General features: G+C 40.2%; 1 protein-coding gene across 3 annotated transcripts in view; it reads right to left on the bottom strand.

Annotated features, from left to right (window-relative positions):
* The window catches only part of Tubd1 (tubulin delta 1), a 38,413-nt gene that overhangs the window by 3,202 nt on the left and 8,613 nt on the right, over positions 1 to 26,598 (bottom strand). Inside the window, exons 6-9 of one of the 3 annotated variants that reach the window (XM_026398007.2) lie at positions 24,783 to 24,947; positions 18,965 to 19,105; positions 15,502 to 15,685; positions 11,534 to 13,727 (exon numbers count right to left, since the gene is read on the bottom strand). In XM_026398007.2, coding sequence (XP_026253792.2) covers positions 13,625 to 13,727; positions 15,502 to 15,685; positions 18,965 to 19,105; positions 24,783 to 24,947 — 593 coding nt within the window. In that variant the 3' untranslated portion in view covers positions 11,534 to 13,624. Of the gene's footprint in view, positions 1 to 11,533; positions 13,728 to 15,501; positions 15,686 to 18,964; positions 19,106 to 24,782; positions 24,948 to 26,598 lie in introns of those variants that run through there. The other 2 variants (XM_077801350.1, XM_026398008.2) reach the window with 2 other exon arrangements.

The following is a 26,598-nucleotide window of genomic DNA, read 5'->3' as shown; positions in this document are numbered from 1 at the left end:
GGAGGGTGGGGACAAGGAAGTAGACTAGCCTAGACCTTGGCATTGTGGCTCTTAACCACTGTGTTCTGTAGAAATCAGTGTAGAAGTCCAAGCTTCAGCATATTGGTTTCATCTTGTGATCATGAAGAGGCTGATGGAGAAAGGAAGACAACAAAATCAAGGGCACAACCTGCAAAGTTGTGTAGCCTTTGCACTTCCCTATATCACGGGGTTAGAAAAGCCGCTCCTCGCCTTCCTGTGTGGGAAGGTTCCCAGAGTGCTGCTGTTTGCTGTAATTATGATTACAGAGCAATTTCTATTTATACAGGCCTCCTCCACACACTGGGGACCAAACCTGTCTTTTGTTTGTTTATATTGGTGACAGTCCTTTGAAATCATTAAGTCCCCACTAGTGGTGTTAACTACATTTTTTTATAAAGTTATAGATGGACACAATACCTTTATTTTTTATTTGTTTATTTTTATGTGGTGCCAAGGATCGAACCCAGTGCCTCACACATGGTAGGCAAGTAAGTGCTCTACCACTGAGCTACAGCCCCAGCCCCTAAAACACACTTAAAAAGAAAAAAATAGTCACTCCTTAAATCTCTTTTGACAGACTAAACTATGATCTCTTTTTTTTTTAATAAAGGTTTATTAGAACACAGCCACACTCCTTCATTTACATTTTTTTAAAGAGAGAGTGAATTTTTTTTTTAATATTTATTTTTTAGTTCTCGGCGGACACAACATCTTTGTTGGTATGTGGTGCTGAGGATCGAACCCGGGCCGCACGCATGCCAGGCGAGCGCGCTACCGCTTGAGCCACATCCCCAGCCCAACTATGATCTCTTAACTCAGGAGTTTTACAGGGTTTTGTTTGTTTTGGTACTAGGACTCGAAACCAAGGGTACTTGACCACTGAACTACATTCCCAGCCCTTTTTGTTTTATCTTTTGAGGCAGGGTCTCACCGGGTAAAGGAAAGCTGCTCAGTTTATGACAGGAAGGGGAGGGAGAGGAGGGGGGGGTAGGCTACAGTCTTCTTAAGAGTATGATATAGAATGAGGCAAATGCCATAAGAAAGGAAATAAAAAATGAAAGAGAATTGCTGACCAGGGAGGATCAGAAAAAGGTTACCTGAGAGGTCAGCATTTGAATTGACAGGATAGGAGTAGTAAGAAGAAAGGTATTCTTACCAAGGAAAACCAGGAAAGAATAGGGGAGCTAAGAGTAAGGTGGGTAGAAGAGGCAAGACCAGTGAGCCAACTAAAATTCATCTTTCTACACAAGTGCTTTGTTAGTTTTTGCTCTAGCTTCCTGTTTATTTTCCTTAAAGGTACCTACCTACCTACAGGCCTGTAATCCTAGCGACTTGGGAGGCTGAGGCAGGAGGATCAGGAGTTTGAGGCCAATCTCAGCAACTTAGGGAGACCCTGTCTCAAAATAAAAAATAAAAGGGCTGGAGTGTAACTCAGTGGTAAAATGCCCCTGAATTTGATCCCTAGTAGCAAAAGAAAAAAGAAAAAAAACAAAACTATTCTGTTTTGAAAACACAGGTAAAACAGAAGAGCCTGTAATGAATGTGTCTCTGTCTCAGGTTTCCTAACTCCTCCTAGTGAATGTGCTCTCCACAAACTACCCTGTAATTTATGTGAGTGAATAAGCTGGATTTTGTCAGAGAATCCTCTACAGTAGTATGTCCTTTGTACTTCCTCAAAAATGACCAACTAAACCTTAACTTGTTATGTAGCACTACTGTTGAAGAGATGGCACTGTAACTGGACCTTGGAGTCATAGGAAACTGAAGTTCCATTCCTTGGTTGTATCCTGCTGGCTTAACCAGCTACTCCTCCCTGTGACACTGGGAAGATGGTAATTCCTGGATAGATTGTCTTTATAAGGAGAAAAGTTTGGCACTGTGATTTCCTGTGTTTCTTCCACTGCAGTCCAAGATTCTGGCGGGCTTGCCTAGACAGCAGTGCAGCCACCTAGAGCCCAGATGTCCTGAGTGTTCCAAATTCAGAGGGAGGGCATCATCCCAACTGCCTTTGCCAAACCAAATGGCAGAATCACAGCTTTATTACACCTTCTAGAGCATGTGGTCATGGCAACTTTCCATTTGGCTGCTTTGGTGCTAGGGTTGTTTATATGTTTCAGTAAATGAGTTATTGCTTATTGAAGTTGGCTGAGTAGGCACTCAGAGTAAACTACACATGACCTTAATTACACCACTCTGCAGGAGCACCAGAGTTCAGCAGGAGAGACTTGTGTAACAATCCTGGGTTGGTGAAGAGAGGTAGAAAACAGAGATTCCACACTTAGGTGTGTGCACAGTTTTCAAAGCCTGGAAGGATTAGGAAGGATGTCACTGTTCCTGGCCTCCCGGAATCAGCACACTTTGATGACTGGTAAAAGTTGTGATCAAGAGTGCTTTGCACAATTTCAGAAAGAAATAGGGAGACAGCTGAGTAACAGTGCTTTTAAAAAATATAGAGATAAAAGAAATCTTCAATTGGTCTACATTTTCTTCTTCAAGTGCAAAAACATCCATTGAAGCATAAAAGATATCCCTGGTCTCTGCAGGAGGAAGTAAGAAATTCTTTCATATACAAATTTTCCTCTTTTATGCACTTCTTTTAGACTGTTCCTAGATTATGTCTGTGTGTGTGTGTGTGTGTGTGTGTGTGTGTGTAATATTCACTGGTCTTCCCTGGAGTAGGCGTTGTTCACATTAAGACCCCAAAGTCATTCTTTAATTTCTCCCTTCCTCTGCTTCCTGGATGAACCTAGAGCATTCAGTAGTTCCTGCATCTTGTTTTTCTGATAGTTTACAACAAAGATGCTTCTTAACTTCTTCCACCCCTGTAACTGCCTTCTGACTCACTAGTTTTATGCCACTATTCTTCAAACTGCTCCAAGGTGGGTGTTAACATCCTTTTAAAAAAATCATTTTAGTTGAGTGCAATGTCGTACACCAATCGTCCAGGCAAGAGGATTGCTTGGGCTCAAGAGTTTGGGGTCAGCCTAGGCATGTGCTGAATTAGGGAAGGACTGTGGATATAGCTCACTAGTAAAGCACCCCTGGGTTCAATCCTCAGTACCAAAAAAATTAAAAAGTGCACAAAGTGGGCTGGGGCTCTACCCAGTGGCAGAGCGCTTGCGTGGCACATGTAAGGCACTGGATTTGATCCTTAGCACCACATAAAAATAAAATAAGCAGGGCACAGTAATGCAGGCCTGTATCCCAGTGGCTCAGGAGGCTGAGACAGGAGGATGGCAAGTTCAAAGACAGCCTCAGCAAAAACAAGGTGCTAAGCAATTCAGTGAGACCCTGTCTCTAAATAAAATACAAATAGGGTTGGGGATGTGGCTCAGTGGTCGAGTGCCTGGTAACCAATAAATAAATAAATTTTAAAAATAAACAAAAGCTATTTTGTCCATCTAAAACTACCCCCCAGGGCTGGGGATGTGGCTTAAGCGGTAGCACGCTCCCCTGGCATGTGTGCGGCCCGGGGTTCGATCCTCAGCACCACATACCAACAAAGATGTTGTGTCCGTCGAGAACTAGAAAATAAATGTTGGAAAATTCTCTCTCTCTCTCTCTCTCTCTCTCTCTCTCTCTCTCTCTCTCCTCTCTCACTCTCTCTTTAAAAAAAAAAATAAAAATAAAAAAAAAATAAAACTACCCCCCCCAAAAAAAATTTTTTTAAGTGCACATCATAAAGTGCTGGGCACATGTAATAATCTCAGTGAGCTGGGAGGCTGAGGCAGGAGGATCTCAAGTTCAAGATCAGGCTCAGCGGGATGGGGATACAGCTCAGTTGGTAGAGTGCTTGCCTCAAATGCACAACGCCCTGGGTTCAATCCCTAGCACCACCAAAAAAAAAAAAAAAAAAAAAGATCAGCCTCAGCAACTTTGCAAGACCCTATCTTAAGATTTTTTAAAAAAACTAAAAAGCACTGGGGATGTAGCTTAGTGGTAAAGCACCTCCTGCTGAGAAATCTGCTTCTCATAAGAAATTACTGTGAAAACTAGTAGATTTTTAAGTTTTCTTATTGTTTTTGCCATGTGGAAGATTAAACCCAGAGCCCCACACATGCCAGGTAAGCACTGTACCACAGAGACACAGTCCCAGCTGGTATATATCCTGATAAAAAATGCTGTGACCCCCGCCCCTCATTCTTCTTGGGAAACCTCATAGAGCAAAGCAGAAACTGGTAAGATCAGTGGGGCCTGCCATCTTCATCTTCAGGGCAATGATAGACTGTTCTTTCCCAGTTTTTCCTAAAATAAATCATCATCATCTAGACAAATCCATGTTTTCATGATGACATTTCAGCAGCCATTTCTGTATGCCTCCATTACTGTTGCATACATAAAGGGGAACAGTAGGAGATGGAGGAGTGGCCAAACTTTAGAAGACTCTGAATTCCAGGACAGGAGTTTAAGTTTCAGTCAAAAACAGGCAAGAAATGGTAATTCTTCATTTCTTTTAATATATTGTCTTAAATGGCTTCTATTAGGCACCAGATATAATTTTTTTTTTTTTTTTTTTTTGGTATCAGGGATTGAACTCTGGGCACTCGACCCCTGAGCCACATTCCCAGCCCTATTTTGTATTTTATTTAGAGACAGGGTCTCACTGAGTTGCTTAGTGCCTCACTTTTTTTGCTGAGGCTGGCTTTGAATTCACTCTTGCCTCAGCCTTCCAAGCCACTGGGATTAAAGGCATGCACCACTATGCCCAGCAAATATAAAATATTTTAAAATATGTTTTCAGATCCCTAAAATTCATCTAATGGCTGTGCAATCTGTTGCTAATAACATGAGCTTTAACAGGCTTCCCTGTGTGCCTGTAGTCAGGCAGCTCTTCTAAAGTTTTGGACATTAGTTTAATAAACATGGTGTCTGTATCATAAGCCTGGCATATGCTTGGCAGCAAAGAGTATACCAAGTGGTGACCTCCCTGAACACAAGGGCCAGGTTTAACTTATTTCTGTCACCCTGTCTTAGCACAATGTCTTTCCTTGCAGGTGTTCAGTGGATGTTTGTTGAATTAAATTCACATCCTGCCTCTCGCATACTGATCTCATGAGTCGAACTTAAGCAAAGGCCTCTGTTTTTCAAAAAGGAAACTCCCATCTTTTGACTTATGTCATGTTTCTTACTATCATATTCCCATGCCCTCTCACCTAATAAGGAAAAGCTTTGTTCAACTCCAGTTCCTACAATTCCTAGGGCTTTGCTCCTAAAATGTTCACAACAGCCCTGTCCCATAGATACATAATGTACATCATATATCTAATTTAAAAATTTTTAGTGGGTGCAATTTGAAAAGTGTAAAGAAAAAAGTAAATTAATTTGAATAATTTAACCTAATTATGTCAAAAAAGTATCCAATAATTGCTTTGAATTATTTTTTTTTAATGTTGGTTGTTCAAAACATTACATAGTTCTTGATATATCATATTTCACATTTTGATTCAAGCGGGTTATGAACTCCCATTTTACCCCGTATACAGCTTGCAGAATCACATCAGTTACACTTCATTGCTTTACATATTGATAAACTCATGTCTGTTGTATTCTGCTGCCTTTCCTATCCTCTACTATCCCCCCTCCCCTCCCCTCCCCTCCCCTCTTCTCTCTCTACCCACACTACTGTAATTCATTCCTCCCCCTTGTACTGTTTTTCCCTTTCCCCTCACTTCCTCTTGTATGTAATTTTGTATAACCCTGAGGGTCTCCTTCCATTTCCATGCAATTTCCCTTCTCTCTCCCTTTCCCTCCCACCTCTCATCCTTGTTTAATGTTGGTCTTCTTCTCGTGCTCTTCTTCCCTAGTCTGTTCTTAGTTACTCTCCTTATATCAAAGGAGACATTTGGCATTTGTTTTTTAGGGCTTGGCTAGCTTCGCTTAGCATAATCTGCTCTAATGCCATCCATTTCCCACCAAATTCTATGATTTTGTCATTTTTTACTGCAGAGTAATACTCCATTGTGTATAAATGCCACATTTTTTTTTATCCATTCGTCTATTGAAGGGCATCTAGGTTGATTCCACAGTCTTGCTATTGTGAATTGTGCTGCTATGAACATCGATGTAGCAGTGTCCCTGTAGCATGCTCTTTTTAGGTCTTTAGGGAATAGACCGAGAAGGGGAATGGCTGGGTCAAATGGTGGTTCCATTCCCAGCTTTCCAAGAAATCTCCATACCGCTTTCCAAATTGGCTGCACCAATTTGCAGTCCCACCAACAATGTACAAGTGTACCCTTTTCCCCACAACCTCGCCAGCACTTATTGTTGTTCGACTTCATAATGGCTGCCAATCTTACAGGAGTGAGATGGTATCTTAGGGTGGTTTTGATTTGCATTTCTCTGACTGCTAGAGATGGTGAGCATTTTTTCATGTACTTATTGATTGATTGTATGTCCTCCTCTAAGAAGTGTCTATTCAAGTCCTTGGCCCATTTGTTGATTGGGTTATTTGTTATTGTCTAATTTTCTGAGTTCTTTATATATTCTGGATATTAGGGCTCTATCTGAAGTGTGAGGAGTAAAGATTTGTTCCCAGGATGTAGGCTCCCTATTTACCTCTCTTATTGTTTCTTTTGCTGAGAAAAAACTTTTTAGTTTAAGTAAGTCCCATTTGTTGATTCTAGATGTTAACTCTTGTGCTATGGGTGTCCTATTGAGGAATTTGGAGCCCGACCCCACAGCATGTAGGTCGTAGCCAACTTTTTCTTCTATCAGATGCCGTGTCTCTGATTTGATATCAAGCTCCTTGATCCAGCTTTGAATTATTAATATCTTCCATCCTTTCATTCATACTGTCTTTGAAGGCCAATTTATGTTTTACATGTACAGCACTAACCACATGTGGTTAATGGCTAACTTTTTGGATCACATGGGTATAACAGAATCTTTGAATTTTTGTGTACTCACCACATAAATAATTAAATTCAAATAGAATGAGAAAGCCACAGAAGTATCCATCATTGGCAAAGGAGAGAAATTCAGTCAAGACAGAATTACTGGGCTGGGGTTGTAGCTCAGAGATAGAGCACTTGCCTTGCAGCCATGAGGCCCTGGGTTCATTCCCCAGCACCATATAAAAAAATAAACAAATAAAAGTAAGGATATTGTGTCCATCTACAACTAAAAAAAATATTTAAAAAAGACAGAATTACTTGCTAAGTGATATGTAATCTCATTCTTTCTTTTTAAACTATTAAGATATTTCACCATAGGTGGGCAAGGTGGCACATGCTCTAATCCCAGCAACTCCAGAAGTGAGGCTGGGGGAATCACAAGTTCAAAGCCAGCCTCAACAACTTAGGGAGGCCCTCAGCAACTTGTTGAGAAGTTGTTTCTCAAAATTAAAAATAAAATGGGCTGGGGATGTGGCTCAGTGATTAAGCACCCCTGAGTACAATCCCCAGTACAAAAAAAAAAAAAAAACCTCACCATTAGGTAAACGTGCAATTAAAAAATTAAAAACCATATAGTTGCCAGGTGCAGTGGCACACACCTGTAATCCCAGCGGTTCTGGAGGATGAGGCAGGAGGGAATTTTAATATTTATTTTTAGTTTTCAGCAGACACAACATCTTTGTTTGTATGTGGTGCTGAGGATCAAACCTGGGCCGCATGCAGGCCAGGTGAGCACGCTACTGCTTGAGCCACGTCCCCAGCCCCAAGGCAGGAGGATCATGAGTTCAAAGCCAGCCTTAGCAAGGGTGAGGGGCTAAGCAACTCAGAAAGACCCTGTCTCTAAATAAAACACAAAATAGGTCTGCAGATGTGGCTCAGTGGTTGAGAGCCCCAGAGTTCAATCCCCGATACAAAAAAAAAAAAAATTCAAGTTTTTTGGAAATGCTTGTAAGTCATTAGGAGTTCTTTGCAGGCGTCATCCATTCTCCCTACCTTTCTTTTCATCTCTGTCTTTCCTCACTCTCCCTCACTTTTCCATAGCTTGATTCCATATTTTCTCCTACTCTGAACTGACAGTTTCCCAGAAACTTGAAATATTTACATTGTTTATCTGAACTCCTAGTGCAAGCATTCCTGCTTGCAGACGTGGGATTCCATCTGTTAATAAGGCTGACATTGCATCATCCAAGTCATTTCAGAGTGTAGGAGTAAGAAGTTATTCAATTAAAAATATAAAGCCAGATATTTTTTTTAGCTCACATTCCTGAAACCCATAGGGAAAAAAATGTAATTGATGCAGATGAGAAAGTGTCTCTTAAATAATTGTTTGCCAAAAATGATAAGTTAGTATTTGGTACGTAGGTGGCAGGATAAAAAAGGGTTGACTGCCAAACTTGGGCTCATGGGGAGAGAAAAGTAGGATAAGGCCATATGGAGCATGTTTTAAAACAAAATGTTGAACAAGAACTCAAGTGTGATAAACATGGTGGTCAGGAGAAGAATGGCTGGTATGCACATGGCAAAGTAGAGTCTACAGAGTGAGGAGACATTTCAACATTTTAAAAGCCTAGCCCACAGCTCCCTATTCATTGTTCTTTTTTGGACCACATTTTTCCCATAAAAATTCTGAATACAGCTAGGCATGGTGGCACATGCCTATAATCCAAGAGACTCAGGAGGCTGAGATAGGAGGATCACAAGTTTGAGGCCAGCCTCAGCAATTCAGCAAGACCCTGTCTGAAAATAAAAATAATGACTGGGAATGTGGCTCAGTGGTAGCTCACTTGGAATGCATGAAACCTGGTATCGATCTCTAGCACTGCACAAAAATAAACATATAAAGGCTGGGAATATAGGTCGTGGTAATGAGCCCCCGAGTTCAATTGCTGATACTGGAAACCAAAAAAAAAAAAAAAAAAGAATATATGCAAAGGCAAGATAATAAGCAATAATAAGGAAGCTAGAATTGTAGCACTATACATCCAAAGAAACTCAACTATGTGGTAAGCTTCTTCACATAGACCATGTGGTATTGATCCCTGCATCCTTAACTTCTTGCTCAATGCCTGCACTGAATAGATAGTAGTTGAATGAATGAATGAACTGGGTGGGAACAGTGAGCTGCTGACAGTGGGTTCCAAGTGATGGGTGAAATAAAGGAGAAAGATGCTGCAGATTGACTGAATCCTTTAGGGAGGAGGGGAGCCCAAAGCTGGAAAAGTGAAATGTACAGGAAGAAATAGGTTCTACAAGCTTAGAGTAAAAAGCTCTCAGGCTGAGAGTATGGTTCAGCAGTAGAACACTTGCCTAGCAATGTACAAGGCTCCAGGTTTAATCCCCAGCATCAGGGAAATAGAAGGGGGGAAAGAGGCACAGATAGAGATAAAAGAGTGAAAAAGGTTTGAAAATAAGGAATTACCCTGTAAACCACAGGAGTACCTCCTGGCTCTGCAAGATAATGTTTGATTGATGACATGATACCAACTAACCAGTTTACACACACATACACACATAGAGACACCCTGTCGCCACCCAGTTATGGATAAAACCCAGGCCCTAATTCATTTTAGGCAAAAGCTCTATCACTTGGGCTACATCCCCAGCTCCAGAAATTACATCTTCAACATTTTCTGGATCTGTACCCAGTAGTTTATGATTCTGATGTTTTCCTGGCTGACTAGTAATTTTCTCCACATACATAAAAAATACATTTCCAGTGCCACCCTCTATCTTGAAGCTTTGACATTAGCTTCCCTGTGGGTTTTGTTTTCTTTCTGAGATGGGGTCTTGCTATGTTGTGGAGTGTCCTGGAAACTCCTGGGCTCAAGTGATTCTCCTGCCTCAACCACCCCCATAAGCTGATACTGCAGATACATACCACCACATCTGGTCCCATCTGTTAAAATCGTAACTCTAAAAGCAAAAAAATTTGCTTTCCAAAAACACAAGAAAAAAATTCCTATGTAAATGTGTAAAACAGGCTTAAAAATATTTAGATACCCACATATGACAAATAATGGAGTGGTTGATAATAAAAAAGGGTCAACTCAATTCAGGCACAGTGGTGTAACACCTATAATACCAGCTATTTAGGAAAGTTGAAGCAGGATTGCAAGTTTGAGGGCAGCCTGGATAATTAAGCAAGACCCTACCTTAAAATAAAATTAAGAAAAAGGGTCAACTCATATAAGTGAATGGGCCCAGAGCTTTGTCTAGTTGAAGTTTACTATTTTGTTTGCAAATACTGGGTACTGAACCCAGGGCTGCTGAGCTATACCCCCAGCTCTTTAAATTTTTTTTTTTGTGTGTGTGTGTGATACTGAGGATTGAATTCAGGTTCAATCACACGTGCTAAGCAGAGCCCTCTACCATAAAGCAGTATCCCCAGCTGTCTTTTTATTTTTCATTTTATTTTGAGATAGATAGGATCTCCCTAAGTTGTTGAGGCTGACCTCAAACTTTTGATCCTCCTGCCTCAGCCTCCTGAGTTGCTGGGATTATAGGTATGCACGACCACAATGGGCTGGAGTTTACTACTAATATTCATCTACTAATGCTTCCATGAATTGCCAAGTTAGAAATATACTTGCCCCATTCCTGCCTCATAAATTCCTTTCTCAAATATCAAGTGATTCCAACCTAAGACTTTATGCTTAATGTCTCGTAAGATTTCTCAGAATCGGCTTAACCCCTTATGAGATCATTTAGTTACACATCTTCATTAAAGCTTGCCTCATCTGGGCAATTGTTTGAAGTCTCTGGATCTCCTCATTGCAAAGCAATTGTTTTAACTTTGTTTTGTAACAATTGTGATCTAATTATTTTTCAAATATACTTGGGTTAGCAAAATTCAGCAGTGGGTGTGCCTTTCAGTAGGGAGCAGACCACTTTTTACATTCTTTAGAACTAAGATATAGTCCAGTATTTTAAACCATAGCAACAGTTGATAAGAAAAACAGTGAAAAGGTAATCATTTCCACATGGAAAGAAAGGGGAGAAACCAGTGAAGCTGTGAACTGTCATTTTTCCATATAAAAATAAAAGTCACTACTTGTCGATTTGGCAGAAAGGGCACATGTCCCTGTGGCTTCCCCATTTTACACTGGTTAATCACTGCATGTGATGTGTTTTTTTCAAAATACACAATTCCCCCTCAAACTCAAATTGCCAATTTCCAAGTGAATTTTGTTCTCCTGAGTGAAACCCAAAACTGTGGGTGTTACATTCAGCAAGTAGTATATTGCCTTGGTGATAATTCTCAATTTAGTGAAAAATTGGGGTGTAAGTGCTAACTCCTTTGACTAGAAAGCATATAACGCACCAGACCCTGGATTAATCCCCAGGACCACAAAAAGAAAAGCAAATAAGAATCTGACCCAATGTTCTCATGTCCAGAAAGTTTAAGAAAAGCAAACAAGCTAGATGTAGTGGTTGACACAGGAGGACTGCAAGTTCGAGGTCACCCTGGACCCTGTCTCAAAAAAATAAATAAATAAATAAGGTTGGGGTGTAACTCATTGGTAAAGTTCAAACCCCTGTATGAAAAAGAAAAGTACACATTCAATTGTTTATTTTTTTTGTATTCAAGCATGATACACATTTATTGCCAAAACCTTGGCATTTGTTTATTTATTTTGGTACAGATTGAACCTAGGGACTCATGCACATTGGGCAAGTGCTTTACAACCGAGCTACATCGAGCTACATCCCTAACCCTAACTTTTTTATTTTATTTTATTGTACAAGGGATTGAACCCAAGGGTGCTTAACCACTGAGCCATATCCCCAGACCTTTTTTATATTTTTTATTTTGAGACAGGGTCTCACTAAGTTGCTCAGGGTCTTGCTAGATTGTTGAGGCTGGCTTTGAACCTTCAGTCCTCCTATCAACCTCCCAAACTGCTGGGATTAGAGGCATGCACCACCATGCCTGCAAAATTTGGGAGTTTGAGACAGAATTTCACTATGTTGCCCAGGCTAGTCTAAAGTCATGGGCTCAAGTGCTCCTTCTGCCTCAGCCTCCAGAGCACTGGGACTACAGGCCTGCACCACCACACTCCACTCATCCTGATATTTATTTTTACTTTTTTAATTAATTAATTAATTAATTTTTGGCTCAGGGGATTTAACACAAGCCCACTTTACCACTGAGCTACATCCCCAACCCTTTTTACTTTTTGAGACAAGATCTCTCTAAATTGCTGAGACTCGCCTCCAATTTGTGATCCTCCTGCCTCAGCCTCGAGAGTCACTGGGATTACAGGCATGCACCATCAAGCCTGGCCTATTTATTCTTAAATAGCTACTTAAAGTAGAAAAAAATCTTAGTCTGTTATGAAATATTCAAAATAGATGATCACACTATAGAATATGACAACATCTCCCTCTTGTGGTTCAAAGCGTTAATTTCAAAGATGAATGTAAATACAGAATTGCTTTTTTTTTTTTTTTGCTACTGGGGCTTGAACCCAGGGGTGCTTACCCTCTGAGCCACATCCCCAGCTCTAAATTGCTAAGGCTGGCTTTGAACTTGTGATCTTCCTGCCTCAGCCTCCCTAGTCACTGGGATTATAAGTGTGTGCCATTGCACCCAGTTATCCCCAGTCCTTTTTATTTTTTATTTTGAGACAGGGTATCACTAAGGGTATCACTAAGTTGCTGAGGGTCTTCCTAAATTGCCAAGGCTGGCCTCATACTTACAATCTTCTTGTATCACCCTCCCAAGTCACTGGGATTACAGGCATGCACCACTACACCTGGCTCAGAACTGTAAATTCTTAGTTTACAATTGTGCTGTAAATGTTTAGCTCATGTTTATTGAATCTTTTCTGGAGTAAAGAAGGACCATAGAATATTCCTTTTTCATAGATACTTTCAGAGTTCCAACATCTCAGCAGAGTGTTTCCAAAGTTCTTTTTTTTTTAGAAAGAGTGAGAGAGGAGAGAGAGAGATAGAGAGAGAGAATTTTTAATATTTATTTTTTAGTTCTCGGCGGACACAACATCTTTGTTGGTATGTGGTGCTGAGGATCGAACCCGGGCCGCACGCATGCCAGGCGAGCGCGCTACCGCTTGAGCCACATCCCCAGCCCCCAAAGTTCTTTTAAATTGGGCACAATGGCATGTGCCTGCAGTCCTAGCTGCTTGGGAGGCTGAGGCAGCAGGATGCCATGGGCCTAGTAGTTCAGCCTCATAGAGCAGCGTGGGCAACATGGCAAGACTCTGTCTCAACAAAACAAAAGTTCTCTATAGAGAACTTGAATTACTAAGTAGATGATTTCATTGAGAACTTGTTATTCCCCATTTAAAAATTTTCTGTGGTATGATGATGCACTCCCGTAATCCCAGCAACTCCAGAGGCTGAGGCAGGAGGATTCCAAGTTCAAGGATAGCTCTGGGCAACTTAGTGAGGCCCTAAGCAACTTGTCTCAAAATAAAAAATAAAAAAAGCTGAGGATATAGCTCAGTGGTTAAGTACCCCTGGGTTAAATCCACAGGTCCAAAAAAAGAAAGAAAAAGGTCTGGGGATATAGTTCAGTGGTAGAACACCCTGGGTTCAATCCCTACTACCAAGAAAAATGTTTTTCTTAATTTCTGTGGGTATGACATGTGAATGGAATCAGCATTTTATCTTGTTAGTTTAATAGATCAAACTTTAAAAACAGTAGTATTGAAAATATTTCAGTCCAAACATTCCTAAGGTTTTCAAAATCAGATGTTAGAGTAACTCGAAACAACTTGTTCTAACAATGTGAAACTGTCCAAAAAGTCCTCTTCTTCGATTCCAAATTTTGTATACTGATGAACGTAGGCTCTAGTGAAAAAAAGAAGTTGACAAATAAAAAACTTCAGGCAAACGAAATCAAATAATATACAAACAATAAATAGACCACTTCTACCTCATGAATATTAAAAAATCACAGAATCTCTTAGAAATCTTATATTTGATTGTTCACTCCAAAGATCTGTGAACTTCCACCTTGTCAAGTTTCTGACCTTTTACCGTCCAACAGAATGAGAAGAAGAGGCACACAAGGGCTGAGTGCCCTGACACACACCTGTACTCCCAGCTGCTCAGAAGCAGGACGGCAAAGTCAAGGCCAAAGGCCAACCACAGCAATTTAGGGAGGCCCTCAGCAACTTGGTGAGCCTCTGTCTCAAACTGAAAAATAAAAAGGGCTGGGAATGTAACTCAGTGATTAACCACCCCTGGGTTTATCCCCAGTACAAAGAGGGGAGCGGGGAGAGAGAGAGAAAGAAGAGAAAGACAGGGAGGGAGAGAGAGAGGCACAAAGGAAAAAGAAGAAAAAGAAGCATATTCAGGTTTGGACATCTACCCAGCACACTCTATGGGAGACGACTGACTAGGTTCAATATGAACTCTAAAAAGTGTCTGAGAAATTTCATCTAAGGCTTGAAGTTAGAAACACATCAATCCGATTTTAGGACTGTAGTGAAGCCTCCCAAAGTGCTTTTAAGAGAACATTTAATTTGAACTTATACTAGGGTGTCTTCTCAGTCTCTCCCCCACCTCAATGTTCTAAGATAGAGTCATGTCCAGAAAAAGACTATCAAGGGCAGACATTAGTTGACATAATACTGGCTGCTGCCTCTAATTAAGAGTCAATGAAAGAATGAGGCCAGAAGAAGACAGAACGTTCACATCAGAAGAGTGAGGACTTATGGAATGGCCACGTGCAGGATGACCAGGCCCTTGGGAATCCTGGCTAATCAATCCTAGCTAATCCTAGCTAATCAGGCAAATGAAATCAAACAATATACAAACAATAAATAGACCACTTCTAACTCATGAATATGAATATGTTCAGTCATTTGAGGAATTTTACTTTGACAGTAAGTAATTGTCAATTGGTAGAGGTCAAGAACCTGCTAGAACATTCTTTAGTGTCAAGCAGAGTTGAACTTCCCATATACATTACTGAGGAAAATCTGAATCTCTTTTACTCTCATGAGGGGCAGGGGGTGCGGTTGGGGTACCAGGGATTGAACTCTGGGGCACTCGATCACTGAGCCACATCCCCAGCCCTTTTTTTTTGTATTTTATTTAGAGACAGGGTCTCACTAAGTTTCTTAGACCTCACCATTGCTGAGGCTGGCTTTGAACTAATGATCCTCCTGCCTCAGCCTCCCAAGCCACTGGAATTATAGGCGTGTGGCACTGCACCCGGCTACTCTCCCAAGGGTCTTATATTTAAAAACTATCTTATCGTCCCTGCCTTATGGTGGAATTTCTACTTTAATTTCATTTCTACTCTAATTTCATTTGGCTTAGAAAGTACCCATTTAGTCAACAATAACAATATCAATATAATGATAATAGTGTAGAGCAATTATTGAGCATTTACTAGTGGGACAGTGTTCCAGGTGTTTTACATGACTATCTCATTTAGTCCTCACCAGAGTTTCTCAGTTAAAACCCACAGTGCAGATGAGCCACACAAGTTACATGCCCAGGGCTTCCCACCCATAAAGTAGCATCTGAGTTTATTCCAGATCCTTCATGGATCATGCTCTAACACTGTTATGTGCCTAAGGTGAGAAGGTCTATAGATTTCTTTCTTACTTACTTTGAAGCAAACATATTCCACGCTTTGCCCACAATCATATCAAGAGGCTTTACTAAGAACTGGCTATTGCTGACGAGCGCTGCAGACTTCTCATATCTGTTAAAGGCTCTCTGGGTTTTCCACACATTGAAGGCAATGTCAGGCTGTAACCAGGAAGTGTAGAGAGCTGGATCTTTAAATCCCTCTAGAGTAAAAAAAAAAAAAAAAAAAAAATGACATGAGCTATTTTTTACAGCCTAGATTATTAATTGTAAAAATAAACGAATAAACATTTTCTCATCCATTTCATCAGAAATTTCCTTTTGTTTATTAATTTTTTACTCTATTATTTGCTGGGGGGTGAGGTTATTTATTCATTTTTTGCAGTGCTAGGGATTTAAACTGGGGTCTGGCACATGCTAGGCAAGTGTTCTACCACTAATAGGGCTAATACCCCAGCCCCACTTTGCCTCATAAATGTAGCTTTATATGGCTTTTGGATAAATGATCTACATTCATTGTTCCAAAAATAAGTAGTAATAATTCACACCATTCAGAAAAGTATTAAAAAGAAAATTTAAAAATCACTAGGACAGAGTTAGGGATATAGCTCAGTTGGTAGAGTGCTTATCTCACATGCACAAGGCCCTGGGTTCAATCCCCAGCACTACAAAAAAAAAAAAAAAAAAAAAGAAGAAGGAGAAGAAGAAATTCACCAGGACAGCTGAAATGTCCCCACTCAGAGATAATGGCTATGAACCTTTTGTGGACCCCCCTGTGTGCTCAGTTTTACACACAGGTTCATCCATATTCTGTATTTTCTTCATTGATGTGTTGTGAATTTGTTTGCATATCAAGGATCACTTATGTTTAAAGGCTTCTTAGATGAACATGCCAAAATTTTAGAAATTTCCTAATATCGGCCATTTATAATATTCCCATTTTGTAAAAAATGTTACACTGAACATCTCTTGTGCATTTGTGTCATTTTCTGTGGCTAAATTTTTAGAAATCAAATTATTTTAGGCATAGTTTTAAATTTTTTTTTAAATCTAAAATGAAAACTATTGCTGGGTATAGTGGTGCACATCTGTAATCCCAGCAGTTTGGGAGGCTGAGGCAGAGGCTCACAATCAAAGCCAGCCTCAGCAACAGCTAGGCACTAAGCAACCCAGTGAGACCCTGTCTCTAAATAAAATGTAAAAAAAGGCTATGGATGTGGCTCTGTGGTCAAGTGCCCCCGGGTACCAAAAAAAAAAAAAAAAACAAAGACTATGAAGTGGGTATATCATCCAATTGACTTGAAATGATCCTTTATAAATTATGAGTTCTTTGTTTAAGTGGCAAATATTAGCTGGGTGTGGTGGCGCACACCTGTGATCCCAGCAGCTCAGGATGCTGAGGCGGAAGGATTGCAAGTTAGAAAAGACCTAAGCAATTTAGTGAGACCCTGGCTCAAAAAAATAATAAGAGCCGTGGCTGTGGCTCAGTGGTTAAGCGGATAACCACTTAAGTGGTTCAATCATTGGTACCAAAAAAGAAAAAAAAAAAAAAAAAAGCAAATATTACAAGGACAAATTGTTTTCTTCCCTTTCTTTCTTCTTTTTTTGCAGTACTGGGAATTGAACGCAGGGGCACCTTACCACTGAACAACATCTTCAGGCCTTCTTATTTTTATATTGAGACAGGGTCTTGCTAAATTGCTGAGGCTCACTGGGAGCCTGTGATCATCTTACCTCAGCCTCATGGGACTACAGGCATGTACCATCACACCCAGCTTGCATGGTTTTTTTTTTTTTGTATGTAATAAGAAATAGCAGGTTTGACACTGCTGCAGTTTTTATTATAAGGATAAAATAAATCTAGAAATCAGTCACAGATAAAATCTAATAAGAGTATTGCTCTTTCAATTTCTAGAAAAAACTGCAACAAAGAGTTAGTCAAACCCTTGCTGGGCAGTGGCATGCATTTATAATCCCAGTGATTCAGGAGGCCGAGGCAGGAGGATCACAAGTTCAAGTTCAGCAACTTAGCGAGACCCTGACTCAAAATAAAAGGGCTGGGGATGTAGCTCAGTGGTAAAGTGCCCGTGGGTTCAATCCCCAGTATTGGGGGAAAGAAAGTTTGTCATAGAGATCATTGATTGTCCAACGGTTCCTATTTTCCCCTTCTTCCCTAGTAGCAGGACTCTCAGTTTTTTTCCAGTGCTCAGGCTGAACCCAGTGCCTATACATGCTAGGCAGATACTTAAACCACAGAGGTACACCCCCAGTCCTTTAACCTCTCAATTTATTTTTCTTTCTTTTCTTTTTCCTGACTTCCTCTCTCCTTCTCCTCCCTCCCTCCTTCCCTCCCTCTCTCTCTTTTTTTTTTCTACTAGGGACTGAACCCAGGGGCATTTAACCACTGAGCCACATCCCCAGTCCTTTTTTAAAAAATTTGAAACAGGGTCTCACTAAATTACTTAGGGCCTTGCTAAATTGTAGTCTAGTCTCAAACTTGCAATCCTCCTGCCTCAGCCTCCTGAATTGCTGGAGACCCCCACATTTTAACTCTTCTCATAGCCACCTTTACAGTTAGGTGTGGCACATGACTCAATCCCAGACAATGAAACAGAAATGGAAGGGTGATGTGCAACTTTCAGAGTGGGGAGGAATGTCTTTTTTTGCTCATTCCTATGTGATTTTGTGTGTGTATGGTGCTGGGGATTGAATCCAGGTCTTCGTGCATGCTGGGCAAGCACTCTGGCACTGAGTTACTCTGCCAGCCCATTCCTATGTTATCTGATGGCCAAAGCTCTGGCAGGTGTCATGACTATGCATGTGGAGCCCCAAGGGAAGAAAGGCAAAACAACCAGGTGTTTGGAAGAAAAGAATTAAACTTTTATCTTGTTTTAACCACTTCTATTTTGGTGTCCAGTAATATACAAACTGTTACAACAGTTCCAGTTTGATGTTAAAACACAGTTATTACTTTCTTTTCTTTTTCCATATTTTTTTCAACTTTTTTTTTTAGTTGTAGATGGATACAATATCTTTGTTTTATTTATTTATTTTTGTATGTAGTGCTGAGGATCGAACCCAGTGCCTCACACATGTGAGGCAAGCACTCAACTACTGAAATACAACCCCAGCCCTCCATATTTTTATTGGAGTTTTTTTCATTTTTTTATTATTTTTTCCCTCCATTTTTTTTCTTTTTTTCCATAGTTTTTATCGTATGTTTCTTTCTCTAAGAATAAATATACAAGTGGGATTGTTTTTTTTTTTTTTTTCTTGTTGGTACCTGGGGTGCTTTACCACTGATTCACATCCCCAACTTTTTATTTTTTGAGACAGTGATGCTGGCCTCCAACTTGGAATCCTCCTGCCTCAGCTTCCTGAGTTGCTGGAATTACAGGCATGCATACCCAGTGGGACTTCTTTTTGAACAACTCGCAGGATGTGAATTGTACATCTTAATTTTCACCTTAACTTCTGCTTACCGAGATCTGCATTTTGTACCTCTTTCCCACGAAGGATGACCAAATTAGCAATGGAAGTGTTAAAATGCAGCTCCTTCTTGAGACTCATTTTCCCAATAGCTGGAAGTCCGGATATGGGAGGTCGTACCTGCCAATCAATCCCTACCGCAAGAAGGGGAAAAATGTCTTGTGATATATATATTTTACATAAATTTTTATTAGCTATGTAAAAGTTGATTTTTCTTTCTTTCTTTTCTTTTCTTTTTTTGTATCAGAAATTTAACTCAGGGAAACTTAATCACTGAGCCACCTCCCCAGCCCTGTTTTGTATTTTATTTAGAGACAGGATGTCACTGAGTTGCTTAGTCCCTTGCTTTTGCTGAGGCTGACTTTGAACTTGCAATCCTCCTGTCTCAGTCTCCTGAGCTGCTAGAATTCCAGGCATGTGCCACAAAGCCTAGCTTTGTGTTTTTCCTTTAGAATTTAAAAATTCTCATCTGGTTGAATTATTCAAACTGCTGAGTCCTAAAAAAAAAGGATGAAATATTCATCATTGAAAATCAGGCATGGTGGTATATGCCTGTAATTCCAGAGACTTCTGAGGCTGAGGCAGGAGGATCACAAGTTGGAGGCCAGCCTTAGCCATTTAGCGTGACCCTCAGTAACTTATGAGACGCCAGTCTCAAAATAGAAAGTAAAAAGGGCTGGAGATATAGCTCTGTGCTAAAGTGTCCCTGGGTCTTAGGTCCAATCCCCAGTAGCAATTAAAAAAAAAAAAAAAAAAAAAGGCCAATCTTTAGAGGAATCTGATAACATAGGAACAGTTATAAAACTAGATCCTACAACCTGACCTGTGCCATAAATATATTTCTTCATATACATATTCATATATTTAAAAAAAGAAAAGATTCAGGGGCCAGGAGTGTAGCTCAGTAGTAGAGTACTTACTTAGCATGTGTGGGGCCTTGGGTTCAATCCCACAACCACAAAACAATAACAAAAAACACATTTATATGTTCAAACTCTATCTATAATTGTGAAAAACTGTTGACACCCTAAAGTCCCACATGGGAAAATGACTAAGCAAACTGTGGTTTATTGACTTAAGACAGCTTGGAGCAGAATGTCTCAAACTACCCTAAGGAACATTGTGTTCCTTGAGATACTAACAGGTATTGCTAGAAAAACAAGTATTGTGGCCAAAAACTTCAGGAAGTGCTACTTTAAGATGTGGACTTTTTATTTATCTTCAAACCTCTGGCACTATAATCTAAAAATCTATATGCTAATACAAGCAAATGTAGAGAAAATCCACTTTCATAGTATTTAAACCTGTTATCTTACTTTGCAATATAATATATGCTACTAAAACAATACATAGTGATTTCTAGTTAAACAGGAAATACTGAACATATACCAGTTTACTGCCCCTCTCTTTTCAAATTCCACAAAATGGAATATATATATATATATTTTTTGTTTGTTTGTTTGTTTGTTTGTTTGTTTTCAGTGCTAGAGATCAAACATAGGGCCTCCCACATGATAGGCATGTGCTCTACCACTAAGCAACATCCCTGACCCAATAGGGACTTTCTTTAAATGCATAAATAAGAGGGGAAAAAAAAGAATAAGAAGGGAGAAGATAACATCAACAAGATTTTGGAAGCAGGGTCAGCAGATGTACCACTGGCTACTGAATGTAAGCAACTAGGAAAGCCAGAACTTCTGCCCATGCACTGTTGGGGTCCTAGAAGCAGGCTAGGCATTTCTAAAAGTGGACCAACAAGAGGATTAGTTAAAAATCTATATGAGAAGCAGTAATAGTCCTTGCTCCTTCCTACTTCTTGCAGCAGAAGGAGTACCTTCCTCTATCCTAGGTTTCTGCTCTGAAAAGCTTAAAGCAGAGGCCCTAGCCTCAGTGACTCCGGCACAGCCATGCTGTGAACCTTACCAAAAACGGGGTCTCTAAGGGGAAGCTCTTCTGAACCAGTATTGAAGAGACTGGCAGCCAGGTTTAGTGGTTCACACCTAGGACCTCATGCACAGCTAAGCACATGCTCTATCACTGAGCTACAGCCCCAGCCCCAGCCCTCCCATATTATTCTGATGTCTAATCCTGTCTTATACTCTCTAGAAGCCTTTAGAAGGTTCTCTCTGTTCCAGACATTCTGAAATTACTCGGTATAGGTCCTTCACCCATCTCAGAATGCAGGACTCTTGAGGACAGGGATTTTTTCTTTTTCTATCTTTTTTTAATACTTCTTTCACAAAATTACATCCCAGTTCTTTTTCACTTTTTTAAATTTTTAAAAAATTTTGAGACAGGGCCTTGCTGAGTTGCTGAGCTTGGCCTTGAACTTACCATCCTTTTGCCTCAACCTCCTGAACAGCTGGGATTACAGGTGAGCACCACTACAACTTCTCACTGCACAGATTCCCAGTTTCTTCTTCTCCAGGTACTGGGGATTCAACTCAGGCACACTTTACCACTAAGCCAGCTCCCACTACTTCCTATTTTGTATTTTAAAATAGGGTCTCTCTAAATTGCTAAGGCTAGACTCAAACTTGGGATCTACTTGCCTAAGCCTCCCAAGGCTCTGAGATGACAATCATGTGCCACTATGTACAGTACTACACAGATGAACCTAGGGCGCTTAACCATTGAGCCACATCCCCATACATTTAAAAAAAATATATATTTTTAGTTGTTGATGGACCTATATCTTATTCATTTATTTATATGCAGTGCTGAGAATCGAAACCAGTGCCTCACACATGCTAGGCAGGCACTCTACCACTGAGCCACACCCCCAGTCTGCCCAAGTCCCCCCACGGAGTCTCACTGAGTTGCTTAGGGCCTTGCTAAGTTGTGAGGATGGCTTTGACCTTGTGATCCTGCTTCCTCAGCCTCCTAGGCTGCTGGGAGTACTATACAGATTATTGATTGCATTCATTAGTCTTGTTCATATAGTACCTCTCTTGGTGTATCAAATTTTTTTTTTTTTTGAGAGAGAGAGAGAGAGAGAGAATTTTTAATATTTATTTTTTAGTTCTCGGCAGACACAACATCTTTGTTGGTATGTGGTGCTGAGGATCGAACCCGGGCCGCACGCATGCCAGGCGAGCGCGCTACCGCCTGAGCCACATTCCCAGCCCCGGTGTATCAAAATTGACTTGAAGCTGGGTGCCATGGTGCACGCCTGTAATCCCAACGGCTCCAGAGGCTGAGACAGGAAGACTGTGAGTTCAAAGCCAGCCTTAGCAATTTAGCGAGGCCCTAAGCAACTCAGTGAGACCCTATCTCTAAATAAAATACCAAAAAAAAAAAAAAAAAAGCAGGGGGGTCTGGGGATGTGGCTTAGTGGTTAAGTGTTCCTAGGTTCAATCCTAGTACAGAAAAAAAAAAGGATTAAGTTGGATGTGGTAGTGCAGGCCTGTAATCTCAGTAACTCAGAAGGCTGAAGCAGGAGGATTACAAATTTGAGGCCATCCTCAGCAACGAAGTGAGGCCCTCAGGAATTTAGGGAGAACCTGTCTCAAAATAAAAAACTAAAAGTGCTGGATATGTAGCTCAGTGGCAAAGCACCCCTGAGTTCATCCCCAGTACCAAAAACAAACAAACAAAAACCCCTTTGTCTCCAAAATACTGAGTGAAAATGATTCATAACCTCAGAGCCTATGCCTGTTCAAATGGAAGGCTGAATAATGACATTTATAGCCTCAAATTCTTTACCTTCCCAGTACTCTTTTTTAGGAAGCTCCTAGAGGGTATGGTCTACCAACATGAGGGAATAAACCAAGAAAGAGGAAGATCTGAAATCCAATAAGCTGGGGCTATAATATAGTATGAGGCAAATGGAGACACCTGCTGGCTGCTTATCAAGCCTGTAGAGCAACCAATCCCAACTGAAAGAGGAGGAGAAGGGCTTTCCAGAGACACATCCCCAAGCAGATAGTGAAAGTAAACTGTTCCCTGAGGGCTTAAACATGTTGAGAAGGATTCTTTTTTTTTTTTTTTTTTGTAGATGGACACAATACCTTTATTTTGTTTATTTACCCTTTTTTTAAAATGTGGTGCTGAAGATCAAACCCAGTGCCTGGCAAGCGCTCTCCCACTTAGCCCCAGCCCCAGCCCAAGAAGGGAATCATTTTTATGGAAAAGTGTCAGGTAGGGGCTGGGGATGTGGCTCAAGTGGTAGCGCGCTCGCCTGGCATGCGTGCTGCCCGGGTTCGATCCTCAGCACCACATACAAAGATGTTGTGTCTGCTGAAAACTAAAAAATAAATATTAAAAAATTCTCTCTCTCTCTCCTCTCTCACTCTCTCTTTAAAAAAAAAAAAGTGTCAGGTAGATCGGTGATAGGTACAGTGAATACTGACCAAATAAATAAAATTATTAACAACTCTAAAAGGAAAAAATAAATTCTACATGAAATGTTAGGAAGACAATGGTGAATATCTAAAACAAGAAAATAAGACAAAAAAGGGTAGAAGCAAGATATTTAAAAAATCTGGGAGCAGATTTCAGAAGAAACAGCTAAAGACAAAGTAGTTTCATCTGAGCAAGGAGCAGTTGTAGGACAAGGGACTTCTGTTCTTGATATTATAAATTCATACTGAAAAATTACTTCACTTTAAAAAATTCATATGTAAAATACATACACTGCAATGTATACCTGTAGGTATATGTTTAGTTGTGATTTTTTTGTTTGTTTGTTTATTTTTCCTGGTGTTAGAATTTGCACCAGGGGCACTTTAACCATTGAGCTATGTCCCCAGCCCTTTTTATTTTATTTTTTTTAATATTTTTTTTTTTTTAGTTTTCAGCAGACACAACATCTTTGTTTGTATGTGGTGCTGAGGATTGAACCTGGGCCGCATGCATGCCAGGCGAGCGTGCTACCGCTTGAGCCACATCCCCAGCCCGTTTTTATTTTTTATTTTGTGACAGGGTCTCACTAAATTGTGGAGGCTGGCCTTGAACTTTACAATCCTCCTGCCTCAGCTTCCTGAGTCACTGGGGTTACATGCGTGTGCCAGCGCACCCAGCTTAAGTGCACAAACTCTTAAAAAATGATTTTTTTGTTTATTTGTGGTATTGGGGTATCCAGGACCTTGTGCGTGTGTGCATGTATACAAAGCACGCACTCTACCACTAAACTACCTTCTAGTCCTTAAATGAGTTTTAACTACTTGATTTGAAAACCATATTCAGGGCTGAGGTTGTTGTTCAGTGGTAGAACACTCTACTTGCCTGCCACATGTGAGACCCTGGGTTCAATCCTCAGCACCACATAAAAATAAATAAATAAATAAAATAAAGGTATTCTGTCTGGCTACAACTAAAAAATAGTTAAAAAAAAAAAAGAAAACTATATTCATATATTGCTTTAATTAAAAGAAAATAAAAATTTGAAAAAACATATGGCACTCATCCGAAATGTTCTTTGGTAATGTCAAAACGGTGAAATGATTAAGTTTTCTTGTAGGCCTTGGTGGCTCATGCCAGTTTCTGCAACTTAGTGAGACCCTGTCTCAAAAAAAGAAGAAAAAGAAGACTTCATGTGGGTCTGGGTATGGAGCTTAGTGGAGAGCACATGCCTAGCATGCACCACGCCTTGGGGTTAGTCCCCAGCACAGGAGGACAGAGCTGGGAGGTGGGAAAGAAATGAAAAAGCAGCAGCAGCCTTCCTGTGATGTCCTGGTGAGTTTCTGCAGTAGCCTCCCTGGCAAGATGAAGGAATGTTTATATCAACTGGCCCAGCCCAGTTTATACTCAGAGCTCTAGGACAGGCACTTTTCTTAGCTTGTGGACTGTGTATTTTAAAAAACCCTTTACCTTCTTCCATTTTCGCATTAGAAATGAGCATCTGTCTCAAATGTTTGAGGAGGCCAGTCCAAGTAAACGTGCTATATGCCAGTGAATTCTCAGACATTTGAGGAATGTTACGAATACCCAGCATCTTGAATTCAGGATGGGGAACTAAATTCTCCATTAAGTCTCCTATAAAGAAAAAATTTTAAAAAAGATTTGAAGTAAATTTTTTTAAATTCTAGACTGTTGACTGTTGACATTGGCCTATATACAATCATGATTTGTTTTTCTGGGTCAAATGCTTTCTCAAAGGCCAGAATTGGTTAAACTTTATTTATTTATTTATTTATTTTTTGAGAGAGAGGGGAGAGAGAGAGAGAGAGAGAGAGAGAGAAAGAGAGAATTTTTAATATTTATTTTTTAGTTCTCGGCGGACACAACATCTTTGTTGGTATGTGGTGCTGAGGATCGAACCCGGGCCACACGCATGCCAGACGAGCGTGCTACCACTTGAAAACTTTAAACTTTAAAATAATAAAAATTCAGATAAAATATCTAATACAGACCACATCTCTGGTTCATTTTGGCATCCATTTTAGCACAGGTGAGAAAATACAGTTTGCCAAAAAGGAAACAAGAATTCAGAAGCCAAGTAACTGAAAAATGTGAATGAATATTTAGCTAGATCCCAGGAAAACAAAGAAAGCATGAGGGCTAATATACTTTTCTTGTCTTTCTGTGTTCACTAAATATTTTGTTAGAAAATTTTCTAGATTTAAAATTTAAAAAAAAATTTTAGTTGTAGATGAACATGATAATTTTATTTACTTATTTTTATGTGGTGCTGAGGATTGAACCCAGTGCCTCACATGTGCTAGGCAAGCGCTCCACCACTGAGCCACAACCCCATCCCTCTAGTTTTTCTATTTATCTGGTTAAATGATAATCAAAATTAGGCAGATGCAGGGTGCAGTGGCACCTGCCTGTAATCCCAGCAGCTCAGGATGCTGAGGCAGGAGGATTGTTAGTTCAAAGCCAGCCTCAGCAAAAGCGAGGTACTAAGCAACTGAGTGAGACCCTGTCTCTAAATAAAATACAAAATAGGGCTGGAGGTCTGGCTCAGTGGTTAAGTGCCCCTGAGTTCAATCCCTAGTATCTCCCATCCCTGCCACCTCCCAAAATCAGGCAGGCTAGGGATGTAGCTCAGTGTTAGAGCCGTGCTCAACTGTTTGGAGAGAAAGGAAGGAAACAAATGTGAGTGGCTGTGGGTGGGTGGGGGAGTAGAGGTGTGCTGGAGTTTGATCCCCAGCACTGGAATTAAAAAAAATTAAAAAAAAAAAAAAAAGAAAGAAAAGAAAAGAGAAAGAAAATGCCTGCTAACATGAAACCCTACTTGGAAAGAAGACAAAATTAATAAATTCCTTGAGGCAGAAATGTGCCTATTTTTACAAACTTATATTTGTAATGAAATTGAATTAAGGAGAAAGGCTAATTTGTTTTACATTGACAGTTGTTTTATTTATTTATAGAAAATACCTATAGCAGAGAGAGAAGAATGTATTGCCATAATATAAAATGTAAATTTTATGACATTTTGAGTGAATATTCATGTCCTATGTCCTAGTGAAAGAAAATTTTTGACACAAACATCTACAAAATGCTGCAAAAATGGGTTTACACTAGTGGACTTTCCTCTAAACATAAGAATCCTTTTCTATAAAACACCTAGAGTCAAAGTCTAGGGTAAAAGTAACACACAGAGCTGGAGTTGTGGCTCAGCGGTAGAGTGCTTGCCTAGCACGTGCGGGGCCCTGGGTTCGATCCTCAGCACCATGTAAAA

Source organism: Urocitellus parryii, chromosome 7 (genome assembly GCF_045843805.1).
Source record: "Urocitellus parryii isolate mUroPar1 chromosome 7, mUroPar1.hap1, whole genome shotgun sequence".
In the NCBI taxonomy this organism is placed as follows: Eukaryota; Metazoa; Chordata; class Mammalia; order Rodentia; family Sciuridae; genus Urocitellus; species Urocitellus parryii.
This window is presented reverse-complemented; position numbering and strand designations above follow the sequence as displayed.